Source organism: Doryrhamphus excisus, chromosome 20, assembly GCF_030265055.1.
Source record: "Doryrhamphus excisus isolate RoL2022-K1 chromosome 20, RoL_Dexc_1.0, whole genome shotgun sequence".
Taxonomy (NCBI): domain Eukaryota; kingdom Metazoa; phylum Chordata; class Actinopteri; order Syngnathiformes; family Syngnathidae; genus Doryrhamphus; species Doryrhamphus excisus.
In genome coordinates, this window is record NC_080485.1 from 12,256,253 (window position 1) to 12,271,548 (window position 15,296).

Consider the following 15,296-nt stretch of genomic DNA (forward strand, 5'->3'; position numbering starts at 1 on the left):
AAAGCCTGTCAGGCTCTAAACCAGGGGTGGGCAAACTTTTTGACTCGCGGGCCGGTATTATTCACCTGGTATTATTGTATCTGTAAAATTGTCATGCAATCTGCTATTATTATTTATTATTTTATATTTATATTTAAATATTTTAAAAATAATAAAATATTATAATAATTACAATAAAATTAAAATAATAATTATTATATTATTATTATGTAAAATATGCAAATATAACAATAATATTATATATAATTAATATAATAATTAGCATTAATATAATTATTATAATAATCATAATAGTTCTAATAATTATTATAATAATCTAATAATAATAATAATTATTATTATTATGTGCTTGTGTCCCTTTTTTCAGGAGCACTTTGTAAACAACAGACCATGTCAAAAAACGAAATTGATAAAACCATCAAAAGGTTGGCTCAGGCCATGATGCCAGGTTGTATGTTGAGTTTAAATGAAATACTTTGGAAAGATTGGGCGGGCCGGATGTGGCCCCCGGGCCGTATTTTGCCCACCCCTGCTCTAAACTATGGGGTCACTTCTGTAAATAATAATAGCCAGTGGGGCAGGATTGGAACCGCACATTAGGTGCTTTACGGACACTATAAACCTTGCAATCCAACCTACCAGCATTACTTGCTCGTTATGTGTGGCTGCTGCTTCCATTGGAGTTGAACAGCTGTTGCCATGATTATGTCCAAACAGAAGCTGCAGTCAATTTATATTTGATGAAAGTTACTTAAGATTTGTCAGCTCAAAACATGATTGCTAAATCAGACTCCTATTAAAACCTGTTTTCGTAGTGTTTATTTCACTATTTCTGCTTCCTGGTAAACTGTATGCTGTCAGTGAGTCAGTTTGTCCAGTTCTATATTTTTCATTGTGGTTTTCTTAAAAGTAATGTAAAAATATGATTTTATATTCTGTATCGTCCCATGAGCTGAGTGTATTGTGAACCCCCCCCCCCTCCACCCTTTATGTTTTTTCTTTGTCCTTCAGAGGAAACCAAGCAACCACACGCTAAGTGGTGCTATAACTCATTTGTAGAGGGGAAAATGGACAAAAACCTTGTTTTTATCTGCCGACATGATTCTCTCTCTCTCTCTGTCATGTTATGAGAAATAATCGTATCGCTTTAAGACCCGTGCTGTACAAGCGATAACCCATCTCCGCTCCTGTGTTTGAACCGGTTTACGGCATCCCCGCTTGGATGAAAGCTTAGTTTTTATCTGCACTCTCGCTGAGAAGTGAAATGAGCCAAGAGGAGAGAGGAGATGAAACTGGCGAGGAATAAGGAGATAAAAAGAGCTAAGTGGGAGAACTAGAACTAGATTTAATCATGAGCGAGGTTAATGAAGACGCTATAGGCATTAATTCTTTGTGCGTGTGTGTGTGTGTGTGTGTGTGTGGTGGTGTTTGTTTTGAGGTACGGTAATCTGGGCAGAATTGAGCAACGGGGACGCTTATGGCCAGATTAAGGGATTGGGTGTATGCGGGCTGGGGGGTGTGATGACGAGGGAAGACTGAGATGTCGGATTCAAGAGTGAAAGTGTGTGTTTGACAGAAGGTTGAGAGTCTTTTGATTTTCTCCCACCTGATAAGAATAATTCGCACACCACACACACCCCTCACACTGCATCGGCGTCCCTGTGACCCTGTCACAAGTGCCCAGATGCTTCTTGGCTGTGGTGTCGCCATGGCGATAAGGACTGCTTCGGCTGATGCTCAGATGAGCGCAGGGATTAATCTGGTTGCCGTGGGTAGAAAAAGAGGCGAGTCTGATTGAGCCCTTCGTGGCAAAGAAAGGAGGAGGATGGCAGCAAACGGACCTGGCCGAGTGGAATGAAGGGATGAGGAGTAGAAGGAAATGTCAATCTCCTAAAATAATACCCTCGCTAGATATACTGTATACAGTACATGTACGGTCTGGGGCATCACATGCGCGGTGACATCAATCAATTCACAGATTCATGTCGGTATTATTGTCAGGGGTTGTGTAAACGGCTCAGACATGCTGTCCGTCATGCATCGCCTATTGTCTCTTGTGCAGGGATTACTTCCCCAAAAGCCTTTCTAATGTTGCAAAGTTGTAAGACGCCGCAGAGATATGAACTGGGTCGCCCCAGTTTAAAAAGCTTTGCCTTTACATATGGCCCAAATACAATGTTTAGCCCGCTATAAAGTCCGAGAATAAGCGGCCTTTTAACTCTTTTTTTTTTTCAGTGCCGTGTCTCGCGTGCCAGGCTTCCAGCTGAGTGATATTGCCAACAGTTTGGTCATCGTCACACAAAGCAAGAGAGGCCAGGTTCAAGGTGAGAACTACAGTATGCACACAGACACACGTTTTAGGCTCAAGTGTAGCCTAAGTAAAAATGTATTCATTATTAGACATTAAGATAATTTGTCACAGAGCTTGGCATATATGGACCTACATTTTTTTTATTTTATTTTATTTGGGCAAATATATGAAACATTACAGTGCATTTCTTACATCAATCAAAATATAACTTTCCATTATTCACATTTGTATTCAACTATCTGATCACAAGCCCAAAAAGGAGTAGGCTGAAGCAAAAGCTTATAAATTCCTACCCCTTTTTGCAAGATATAATCATGTTCATGCCACACAGTCTTGTTTTCCCCTGTTGTTATTATCATTGTAATATTATTATTGTTATCATTATTGTTATAATCTTTATCATGATTACCATTATTATTGTTATTATCACCATTATTATTGTTATTATTATCACCATTATTATAATCATAATTAATATTACCATTTTCATCATTATAGTTTGGGATTTTTTATTATTATTTAATTTTACAGACTTCATTGCTTCTTGTAGAGTTTTGTATCATTCCATCTGTTGTTTTCTGAAATGCGCAGTATTTATGCTTTTATTGTCAGTTTATTAGCCCACTTTTTCCCCCTAAGTGTAACATTTACATATCATTTTCTGGATTGTGTCTAATTTTGTGCATTAAAAAACAAGAACTTGAAACTGTGTCTGAACAGGTGACCAACCCAAAAATCAGTTCCTTCTTGTTAAGCCCCACCTTGAGGTTTTTAGACACTACATTGGGTTTTATATACTGTATTTTTCTGTATGCGGTCCTCGGAGGACAACTGTTACTGGCAAACACAACACATCACATATCACGCCTTTCCACAGACGCTTTGGAGACCCTGAAATCTATGCTGCAGCAGGACCAAATACCCTCGCAGCTCGCCATCACCAGACTGGTGCAGACCCTCGGCAGCCTGGGCAACTTGGACGGAATTAAGGAAGTGATGTCGCAGATGGAGCGTCTCGGCACGAGCCTCAACCTGTCCAACATGTTGTTCATCAACAATATGGCCCTGGCTCACATCAAGAAGTAAGGCTCTCTTCAGTCCACTTTGGGGACATTAAATGTGTTTTGTCCGGTAGTATGTCTAACAGTACATGTAAACAAAGACAGTGGAGCCTTGCCTTTGGTTAGCAGTAGTGCTAAGGAGATGATGTAATTGCTTTGAAACGCTGTGATGGTACATGGCGTGCCTTATAATGCACTGATATCTGTATCAACGATCTGAATAGCCATGTTTACATGGACCCAAATATTCCAATTCCATTCGGGTTATTTGCTCAAACGGAAAGACACCTCATTCCGAAAGAAAAGTGCCAATCCGAATGAATATATAATCGGATTCCCAGGGGTGGAATATTCCTTTCCACAATCCGATTGAGGTATCTTGTACCCGCTTAATCGGAAAGTTGTCAGAGTGCGTTCTTCTTTATGGTGTTTTTCTTCTTCTGTTGTTTATTGGCGGTTGGCAAGCAGTTTTCGTGTGCATTACCACCATCTGTGGAACAGAATCTAAACCCTTCTATATGCCATTCACAAGTCCAGTTTTATTAAAAAAAGAAAATACAGTAAAGTCTCGTTATATCGATATTGTCGGGAGTCGGAAAAAATATCGATATAACCGGACTGTCGATATATCTGATCCTGATCCTGATCCCGAACTGCATTAAAAGTGGGCAATAATGCACTCGACATTGTTCTATAGTATAGAACAATGTCGAGCAGCTTAAATCAATCTTTGCTTAAGGATTTCAATACCAAAAAAGAACACGGCGAACGGCTGCTTCCAGTCAACTTTATTTTTCACACTTCCACCACCAGAGCACAGCACACACAGATTCCCGCACTTCCTGGTTCACAGGTCATGCTCGCCCCACATAGCTGGCCAAACACATGCCTGCAACAGAAGAACCAACTGCGTTTGTGGTTTCTCTCGTGTGTATAGAATCTATACACACGAGAGAAACCACGAACGCCAGCATGTACATAACAGCGATTATTGCAAGCGATAAAAAGATATCTGAATACAACACAATTAAATACATGTATTTGTACGCTTGTGTCTTCGTTGGAATAGGTGTGTATGCTATGTCAGTTGGTTCTTCTGTTCTTCTGAAAAACTGGCAATACGGAGTTATTCCAACAAGTGAAAGAAAAACTTGAAGTCGGTATTACGTGATGTTGGTGTTTACGCTTTACTGCGTATGCCCCATTGACTATTCTGGTTGATTATAGCGGCGCATGGATACACGCGATTGGAATATTCCTTTCCATGTATACCATTGTTTTCGGAAAGGTCATTCGGAAAGAGAAAAAACTCCTCATGTAAACGTGGCTAATGTCTATTCAGTCGCCATTGTTCTCTATTGCTCCTACACGGGAAGCTAATACCTCCTCCTTAGAGTTTTGGTACATAATTGCAAATCGCAAGCTCAGCCCTAATCTCACAAATCTGTACCCAAAATAAATGGAACTGTGACCTTATAACTGAGATACATACAGAACCAAGATTATGCCGTACCAGTACTCTCCCTATGAAAAAAACTTAAAGAATTAACATTAGCATCACAACAAAGAACAATAGTTTAACACATTACCACCAGGCAAGAGCGTGACAAGACTTACTATGACATACTCTCAGCATAAAAGCTCAGCAAATGAGCGGGACGTCCAGAACAAATATGAGTAATAGGATTATTCATGGATTCCTTTTAATGTCATGAAAACACCCATCCTCCACCGCTGTAGCATCTCTCCAACAAAATATAAAACACATGGAGCATCAAACTTTCATCACGCCACTTGCCACATTAGCGCTGTCCCTCCCAGCCCGAGCAATGGTGGCGTCGGCGACGACGGCAGCGGCGGCGTCCCCGTGCCAAAGCGGAAAAATAGCAAGACGGCCTCACGCCCGATTGGCCATCACGGTGCGGCCCTGTCAGCTTGAACCCTGACCTCTGGGAGCCACGCTCTGAGCCACACTGACACGTGTGTCCCCGCTGCACCTGAGTCAAGCTGACTGGTTAAGAGCCGGGGTGGGGAAGCGAGCGGGACCGGAAAGCGGAGAACCGCATTTAGCGGGCCCCCCCCCCCCCCCCCCCCTCCCGCTGAATTATTCAGACGGTCCTGGTCGCAACAATCAGGGTAGATATGTTCACACACCTCCGGACACTCGCACATACACTGGCACGTAGGCCTCGGTTAAATATTCATCACAATGGCGACTGTGTGTGTTGTGGGGGGGGGGCGGCTGAGATCTGCGGAACATTAGCTTTTCAAGGCTGCGTGCACCAGCATTTCGCCATGCGTACAGAGAAACACGGACAAAAAAAAAACCTGACATGAACTCATTCCTCCTCAGAGGCGATTTGGAGTCAGCTGTTGAGATGCTTGAGGAAGTTTACACCAGCTCCGAAAACAGAAACTCCAGTATGTCCTTTGTGTTCCGGAAGATTCTCATGGAAGAAAACGACAAAGCCGTCGACAAGTGTAAGACGCACACACGCACTCAACGTACATAATGTATGCACACAGTAAAAGTAAAAAGCGCTGACTGAATGTGTCTGTTGTGCGTTGCAGTGAGCGCAATGGCCGAGCGGCTAGCCAACCATTTCGCCTGTTACAGACCCGCTACCGATTTGTTTCTACAACTCCTGGAGATGGACAAAGTCGAGGATGCCAAGTTCATGCTGGCCGTAAGTGTTTATGAAGGAGACTTGTAACCTCTCATATTGTTGCCCTGAAAGTATCCATGCTGGCGTCCCTCAGGGCTCAGTTGTGGGACCGGTGTTATTTTATTTTATACACAGTAACTTGACTGTGTTTCCCCTCATGGCTTCTACCTTTCAGTCTTGGAGGTTGTAGTTTTTTTTTCTTTGTTTTTTGTAATGGCTAATAACCCCTTTACAGTATTTTGTGCGGGAGTCCCTCAGGGCTCAGTTGTGGTGCTACCGTTATTTTATTTTATACACAGTAACTTGACTGTGTTTCCCTTCATGGCTTCTCCCTTTAAGTCATGGAGGGTGTAGTTTTTTTTTTTTTTTTGGTAATTACTAATAGCCCCTTTACAGTATTTTGTGCTGGAGTCCCTCAGGGCTCAGTTGTGGGACCGGTGTTATTTTATATTATTTTATACACTGTAACTTGACTGTGTTTCCCCTCATGGCTTCTCCCTTTCACATCGGAGTCCCTCGGGCCTCAGTCCTGGAGGTTGTAGTTTTTTTTTTTAATTGCTAATAACCCCTTTACAGTAGTTTGTGCTGGAGTCCCTCAGGGCTCAGTTGTAAGACCAGTCTTATTTTATTTTATACACAGTAACTTGACTGTGTTTCCCTTCATGGCTTCTCCCTTTAAGTCATGGAGGATGTAGTCTTTTTATTTTATTTTTTTGTAATTGCTAATAACCCCTTTACAGTAGTTTGTGCTGGAGTCCCTCAGGGCTCAATTGTGGTGCTACTGTTATTTTATTTTATACACAGTAACTTGACTGTGTTTCCCTTCATGGCTTCTCCCTTTAAGTCATGGAGGATGTAGTTTTTTTTTTTTTTTGTAATTGCTAATAGCCCCTTTACAGTATTTTGTGCTGGAGTCCCTCAGGGCTCAGTTGTGGGACCGGTGTTATTTTATATTATTTTATACACAGTAACTTGACTGTGTTTCCCCTCATGGCTTCTCCCTTTCACATCGGAGTCCCTCGGGTCTCAGTCCTGGAGGTTGTAGTTTTTTTTTTTATTGCGAATAACCCCTTTACAGTAGTTTGTGCTGGAGTCCCTCGGGGCTCAGTTGTGGGGCCAATTTTATTTTATACACAGTAACTTGACTGTTTTTGCCCTCATAGCTTCTCCTTTTAAGTCGTGGAGGATGTAGTTTTTTTTTTTGTAATTGATAATAACCCCTTTACGGTATTTTGTGCTGGAGTCCCTCAGGGCTCAGTTGTGGGGCCAGTGTTATTTTATTTTATACACAGTAACTTGACTGTATTTCACTTCATGGCTTCTCCCTTTCAGTCCTGGAGGTTGTAGTCTTTTTTTTAAAATTTTATTTATTTATTCATTTTTTAATTGCTAATAGCCCCTTTACAGTATTTTCTGCTGGAGTCCCTCAGGGCTCAGTTGTGGGGCCAGTGTTATTTTATTTTATACACAGTAACTTGACTGTGTTTTCCCCTCATGCCTTTACAGTCTTTATTGCTGGCGTCCCTCAAGGTTTGAGGTCTTAGTTCTATATAATTCTTCCTATACCAGATTTATATCTTGTACCTTACATCTCATCTCATGGCTTCTCCCATGACTGCTATGCTGATGGTTCCCAACACCACCCCGCTCTCCTCTTTCAGGCAGGTCACATCTTAAGACGTCAGAGCTTTGCCGTCATGAAGCAATTAAAAACACGCACATCAGTAACAAAATGGAAAGTGGTGATGATTTTAGTTCATCACAGGTCCCCGATGCCCACGTCCAGTTGTCAGACCCGTGTGACGGCCGGACGCATTCAACCACCACACTTTCTGACTAATTTATCCGGTCCTGCATTTGTGTCCCACATCCCACCGAGTCTGGTGGTCTGCGGTCGGGCCGCAGCCACGGCCACCTCCTTCGCCGACTTCAACTTCACTTATTCACGCACAGTTCACGCGTTACAGCTCGATGGCTTTGCTTTGAGCTTGGGGAAATGAATATGTAGAGGCAAGATGGGTGAGAGACAAGGCGGGGGGGAAGGACGAGATGCTGACGGAACGACTGAGACGGCGACGATACGCACAGGCGGTAAATGGAGAGTTCACGGTGATTTGCTTCGCACTCGCTCGCTGGGTTGATCACCCCTCTTAGTCGCTGGCTAGCATGTGCGCGCTAATGAGCATGCACGTTACTTACTGCTCATGCCTGCTGCACTTCATCACTATTTAAACATGGATCCGCACTTTTTAGGTCACTTAGATCATTTTGATCCAAAATTTGTACGTGTACAAACGACAGTTTGGGTGCTCACACACTAAACATTTATTTGTGTACCCTTTTCTGAACCTAAACGCAAATCATTGAACATCTTCACGAGATAAAGCCGACCATATCTGACCCTTATTGCCTCACCGACATCCTAAGTGATAATCCTTGTCAATCATTAAACAGACATGTCTGACATGCTTTAATGAACAGATACATTACTCACCAACTACTCTCCCTTTCATCACTATTTAAACACCAGCTATGGATTACATTACATTACAGCCCGTCTTTCCCCACAGGACTGCAATGTGTTATTTGTGGCGTGGCGGGTTACGAGGGGCAGGGAAATGCAGATCAAGTACGTTTATGATCCAGGACAAAAGGGAAGCGTCAAACTCTACCTCTGTTTTAGATGCCGATTCTTTTTGCAACTGGAACTCTTGTGACATGCACCGTTTTTCACTGAAACGTCTTCTTAGCCAATGAGACGACATAACGGCAATGCAGTAAATTTAGTCAAAAATTTAAATTTATGTCAAATAAATGGTGACAAAACAACAATAACATTGTATGTGTCATTTTAATTATTACTATGTAATTTTGAATAAAATAAAATGGGTTTAAAAATGATTTATTGCAAAAATTTTGTGTAAATATTAACATAAAAAAAATCTACACATTATTTAGATCATTTAAAATAATTTTATTATTTTGTGCTGGAGTCCCTCAGGGCTCAGTTGTGGGGCCAGTGTTATTTTATTTTATTTTTTTTATACACAGTAACTTGACTGTGTTTCCCTTCATGGCTTCTCCCTTTCAATCCTGGAGGTTGTAGTCCTTTTTTTAATTGTATTTATTTATTTTTAATTGCTAATAACCCCTTTTATTTAAAAAAATCTATATTATTTATTTTTATATATTATATATTTCTATATTATCTATATTATTTATTTATTTATTATATTATTTATTTTTATCCAGGTTAGTCCCTTTTGAGATCCAAGATATCTTTTACACGAGACACCATTCATTCATGTTTAATACAATTGCTAAAATTACAAACACCAAATTCTCCATTTATCCAAATTGTAAATAAAAAGCAATCTAGACTGATTTTTAATTATTGCCCATTTATGTATTGATACCATATTTTACAAACAATTCCACGCATCTGATGTGACACCCCCCCCCCAGGCGTACGCTTGTGCATTCCCGTCCAACCCCCTGGTAGCCTCTCTGGGCCAGCCCATCAAAAGTGAAGCACCAAAACTCTGAAAAGCTTTTAAGCAGGCAAGACGAACAATAACTCCGGTGAGCCTATCAGGAGAGGCGGCGTCTGCGGGGAGCGGCCAGTTGGGCGAGCGCAAAGTCATTAAGAAGCGACTACAACCAGGAACACGTGTAAGTGGAGGAAAAAAAAGGACGAGGACGTTCCCTGGGTATCCAGAGCTTTTAGGCGGGCCGGGTCGGTTCTCGACGTCACCTTTGGGAGAGGGCGTGGAATCAAATAAATATAAAACTCCGATGTAGGGAGCGAGAGCAAAGTTGAGTGAAGTCTAATTGCCTAATTGGACTGAAATCATTCTGCTGTGACTCACTTAATGTGTGTGTTAAAAGCCTGGCAGGCCTATGGCTTTAAATAGTGGAAGACTTTACCACTGGAACACACACACACACACACACACGTTAAATACATGCAGGGAGCCATGTTTGGATATACTGCACATGTATTTTACATGTTAAACCTCCGACGTTTAGATGAATTGACATCTCATGTCACGCACTAAAGGCTTGTTCTTATTTTGTATACAATATCCATGTAAGCGCTGTCAAAGAGACTCTATGGCAGGGGTCTCAAACTTGCGGCCCGCGGGTCAAATGCGGCCCACAGGATGCTAGTTTGAGGCCCCCCTTAATAGTTTGATATGGATGCCGTATGGTTTCATGTACCCAGAAATGACAGCTTAAAGCCGCGTGCACACCGGACGCGATTTTGCCCCGCCCATACGCAAAGAGAACAAGCCCGCCTGTTTTAGTTTTTCCTCTCATCATCCATGACTGAGATCAAAGCACTGAAAAAGTGTATTTTTTTTTGAAAACCTGATGTGCAAGGGTCTCAAACTTGCGGCCCGCGGGCCAAATTCAGCCCGCAGGATGCTAGTTTGAGGCCCACGCCCTTAATAGTTTGATATGGATGCCGTATGGTTTCATGTACCCAGAAATGACAGCTTAAAGCCGCGTGCACACCGGACGCAATTGACGTGATTTTGCCCCGCCCATACGCAAAGCGAACGAGCCGAACGTTTTAGTTTTTCTCTCATCATCCATGACTGAGATCAAAGCACTGAAAAAGTGTGTTTTTTTGTTTTTTTTTTAAAACCTGATGCGCAAGGGTCTCAAACTTGCGGCCCGCGGGCCAAATGCGGCCCGCAGGATGCTAGTTTGAGGCCCCCGCCTTAATAGTTTGATATGGAAGCCGTATGGTTTCATGTACCTGATGCGCCCCACCCAGACCCGGGCTCCAGTGGGCCCCAAGTTTGAGACCCCTGCTCTATGGGGTTCCCAGGTTCCCAAGGTGGGGTATGGGTACCAGTAATAAGGGGTACTTGGTTAATAATTACAAACAATTAGTGCCTAACACGTATCTGCACGCCTCACAACGAAAGGACAGCAGATCAGAAAGCAGACAGAGTACAAAGTTCATCATATGAAGAAATAAGTCTTAGCGGTTATTTTTTTGGCATCATTATTCCTTCAAAAATCAATCATTTTCATCGATTGTATGTATTTTTGTATTTCGGATACCGCTTCATTTCATTGTTAAACGTTCCCCTTCAATGTGTTATTGGATTCATATGCAGACGCAGGATGATTACTTAGCTATTTATCCGTGTTCGTGTCAAACTTGATCAAAATGTAACCGTGCAAAGTACAAATGTTTAACCGGGAATTACTGTAAAATCAATCATTTCAAGTAAATGAAGACAAATGTGTGCAGGAGTCGGGTCACATGTCTGAAATGGGTACGCCACTGTAAAAAGTTTGGGGACCACTTCACTGTTTGTAAGGTATCACAGATCCTCTGTGGGTTTTTTTTTTGGGGGGGGGGGGGTTACTGCATAAAACACTCATCAAAGATCCTTAAAATGCCAGGATCATTCCGTCTTAGGAACCTAATGCACACACAATAATCAAATAATCAATAAACTGTGATAGGAGTGCTTTGTTGTTTTTTAAAGGGCGTACTACATAAATCACTAGTCAAAGATCCTTTATTTGCCAGGACCACTCTGCTGCACAAACAGGGACTGCGTTGTTGTTTAAGGAGTTTATGGATTCTGCCAAAATTCTCGGTAAAGATCCTCTATAAGAGGAGGAAACACTCACAAACGATGAGCTGAAACACTGGCAAAAGCTTGGAAAAACGTACGATCGTTATTGGAATCGGTAAAACCGTAATCGGAGCGTCTCTAGTTTTTCGGAATCTGATGCAAAATTGTTAGTGTTTGTGTTCTTTCAACGTCAAAAACCCAACAAACCTCTCTAAATTGTCTCCTGCAGAGAATCAACGCCTTGGCCGAGCAGAAAGAATCTCTGGTTTCCTACTTGGCACGAATGTCGCAGCAACCAGGACAGGTAGAAGTCGTGCTTTTCCCGTTCAAGACGAGAAAAACCGTACGTTGTGAACAAACTCCGTTTATCGATCTCTCTCTCGTGTGTTTGTGTGTTTATTAGACGGGCAAAATCAAGACCTTGCAGAGCCTGATCCCGGATTTTGTCGAGAAGGAAGTGTTGTTCACGTACTTGATGAAAAGCCACGGTAAGTAAATAGCAGACGGGGCAGCTAGCCTCGCTGCCCCGTCCCATTAACAATAATACATCAAGCGGAATAGTGCGTCGGAAAAAGCAGTAGAAGAAGAGAACACGTGTCCTGTTAAACGTGTTAGCTGTACTGCTTAGCCTAGCGTGCTAATCGCTACACGGGCCGCCACTCTGCGCTTCCTTTGTCTTACAACTCCACGCTAACCCGCCCCCCCCCTCCACACACACACACACACACACACATCTTCTTGACTAATTCATTAGCATTAGCCTACCGGGGACGCTATTAGCGCACTCGCTTTTTTTATTTTTCTTTCCCACATGAAACCTTTATTTAACACGCATTGACGTTTTGCTTATCATGACATTTTGCTCCAGTCTTCCTAAACGCGCTAACGTTTGTGTTCGATTCCAAACACCCAAAAGGTCATTCCCGTGTGGGGGTTGGAAAAAGTGAAGTAAATTTGGATAGAGTGCTTTTCAAGTGCTTGAAACGGGAACAATCAAGGTCTGCTAATGTGTTTTCTTTGACTTTCTTTCTCCCTCAGCTATTAACAAGTACATATTAATTCATTTGTCGCATGATATTTCTTTATTTTTAACGTAAGGGGCTTTGCAAGTACTTGAAGAGTACTTCAGTTTGACCTTATAAGCGCCGCGCCGTACTGTATCGGCGCCGCTTCTCTTTTGTCTGTCTGTGCATTTACGGGATAATTAAAGTACACTTTATCATCATCATCATCATCATCATCCCGAATCTTTCACTCCGGAACGTCGTTTAGTCGCCGACAACGACTTGCCGTCGGCCAGGGCGCTGTACCAACGCATGCAGGAGGAGGGCGTCGTCGCAGACGAGCTGTCACTCAAGCGCCTCGCCGTGTTGTACCGACAAGCGGGAGAAACGCCGCCATTTCCCGAGCCCCCCGTGAGTACCACCCGTGCACCACATTACTAATAGTACTAACATTTTACAGTATTTCTAAGAGAGAGAGATGGCGCATGATGCTTGCTAAATATACTGCTAACTCATTTTAACTCATGGAAACTCACTTCTGACATTTTGTGGTTGTTTTTATGGCTTAAAACTACACAGAACATGATCTCTTGTATTGTGGAGTTGCATCATCACTTCTTTTTGGGGTGTTGGGGTTGAAAAAAAAATATCTTTGCTAGTGATTGAGTTAAAAGGGATGTTTTGGGATGTACATATTTATCCAGATTGATATCAAAATGGAAGCAAAACAAAGAAAAATCCTTTAAAAATAAAATTTTGCTGCGTTACAAAGGGGGGAAGAATAAGAGATCTGGAGCGTAGAGGTTTATTGTCGTAAACACAAACGTATGTGTGGCCTATTCTGTCCTGTAGGTGCCAGTAGTATGCAATACAAAGTGATTGGCAGCTGTCAAATACATGAAATAGATGACATCTGCCCTCCTTTTTTTTGTATATAAAATAATATAGATTAGGATAGCAACTCATGGCTTCCAAGTCTTACTGTTCAGGCCTCTTTTTGCTGAATTGAGTCTCCTAAAGCGGCCTCTAATTAGTACCACCCGTGCACCACACTACTAATAGTACTAACATTTGACAGTATTTCTAAGAGAGAGATGGCGCATGATGCTTGCTAAATATACTGCTAACTAACTCATGGGAAACTCACTTCTGCCATTTTGTGGCCGTTTTTATGGCTTAAAACTACGCAGAACATGATCTCTTCTATTGTGGAGTTGAATCATCACTTCTTTTTAGGGTGTTGGGGTTGAAAAAAAAATATCTTTGCTAGTGAATGAGTTAAAAGGGATGTTTTGGGATGTACATATTTATCCAGATTGATATCAAAATGGAAGCAAAACAAAGAAAAATGTCCCCTAAAAATTAAATTTTGCTGCGTTACAAAGGGGGAAAGAATAATCTGATCTGGAGCGTTAGTACTAGATCAAAAAATATATTTTTTCCCCCCATCAACTCCACAAGATGGCAGTAGCTGCAGCTAAAGTATGATGAGTGGTCAGCAAGTGGCTGCTTTATCTACCTCTGCGTCATCAGCGCTATTACAGCTATTACAACATCGGTTCTGTTTCCGCTGTGCTGTGCAACATACTAATCATTTGTTTGTGTTTTGGCTAAAATCAGCGTTAACATGTTTACATGCGCTACAAGCGTAGATCCACCCAGCTTAAAAATGTTAATGCAACGCTAAAACGAGATATGAAAACATAGCTTTCTGCACCACAGAGAGCTCTTTATCATCCTGCAGCCACATAAAGTAAAAAAAAAACCCACACACACACATACACACCCCTCTAGGAAAGCTTTGAGTGGATCAAAACACTGATTAATTAGCCAGGAGGGGGCAGAGTGTGTTCAAATCCCTTATTTGTGTATTAATGGACTTTTAAAGATGAAAGGTGACAAACTGGCTGGAGAGTAGAGGTCTGTTTAAACTCAGGAGGGCGACCTCCTCTTCCTCACCCGATCATCACCTGTGTTTGATGCCGCCTTTCTTTCTTTCTTTCTTTCTTTCGTTTTCCCTTTCCCGCTGCAGGAGTCGTTTAGGTTCTACGCAGCCAAGCTGAAAGAGCGAGCAGTCAAAGCTCAGCCTGCAGATGAATAATCACGCAACTTCCCTCCCGTTTGCCCGTCAATCTCCTTTTCATGTTGTTGTTTTTTTTTATATAAATATATAAATAATGTAAGTCATTTGATGTGTTAGGCGCCATTGTCCTCCGTTATCAGCAATACTATCTATAGTGATTGTGTACAGAAGTGTTGATGCTAATAAATGACCCGAGGAATACACACTATATGTCCTTTAAGTCTGTTAAACGTTCTTTGGGAGGAAAACGGTTAAGCAAAAATTAAAATACTACATTATCCTTAACTAAATTATTTTTTGGGAAATTTTTGCATGATTCCAAAAAATAAAAAAAATAAAAAAATTACCCGACCTAAACTGATTTTCACCCAATTTTTTTACACCAAAAAATAACTGTTTTTAAAACCTAATTTCAAAATTGTAAAAGAAAAAATTAATTTTGAGTTATTATTTTTTAGAACCTGAGACATTCTTTTGTTCTTACAAGCTTTCTATTTAACCAGTATAAGATCATTGTTTAAAAAAACAGCAAGTCATTCTACTCAGAACCAAAATAATAAACATAAAT

General features: G+C 41.5%; 1 protein-coding gene across 2 annotated transcripts in view; it reads left to right on the forward strand.

The window, feature by feature from the left end:
• The window catches only part of lrpprc (leucine-rich pentatricopeptide repeat containing), a 62,306-nt gene extending 47,373 nt beyond the window's left edge, over positions 1–14,933 (forward strand). For both annotated transcript variants that reach the window (XM_058058058.1, XM_058058059.1), the window contains exons 31-38: positions 2,236–2,324; positions 3,189–3,393; positions 5,726–5,853; positions 5,944–6,059; positions 11,871–11,945; positions 12,045–12,129; positions 12,914–13,056; positions 14,678–14,933. In XM_058058058.1, the coding sequence (XP_057914041.1) occupies positions 2,236–2,324; positions 3,189–3,393; positions 5,726–5,853; positions 5,944–6,059; positions 11,871–11,945; positions 12,045–12,129; positions 12,914–13,056; positions 14,678–14,746 (910 nt within the window). In that variant the 3' untranslated portion in view covers positions 14,747–14,933. The remainder of the gene's footprint in view (positions 1–2,235; positions 2,325–3,188; positions 3,394–5,725; positions 5,854–5,943; positions 6,060–11,870; positions 11,946–12,044; positions 12,130–12,913; positions 13,057–14,677) is intronic.
• Positions 14,934–15,296: the final 363 nt, after the last annotated feature.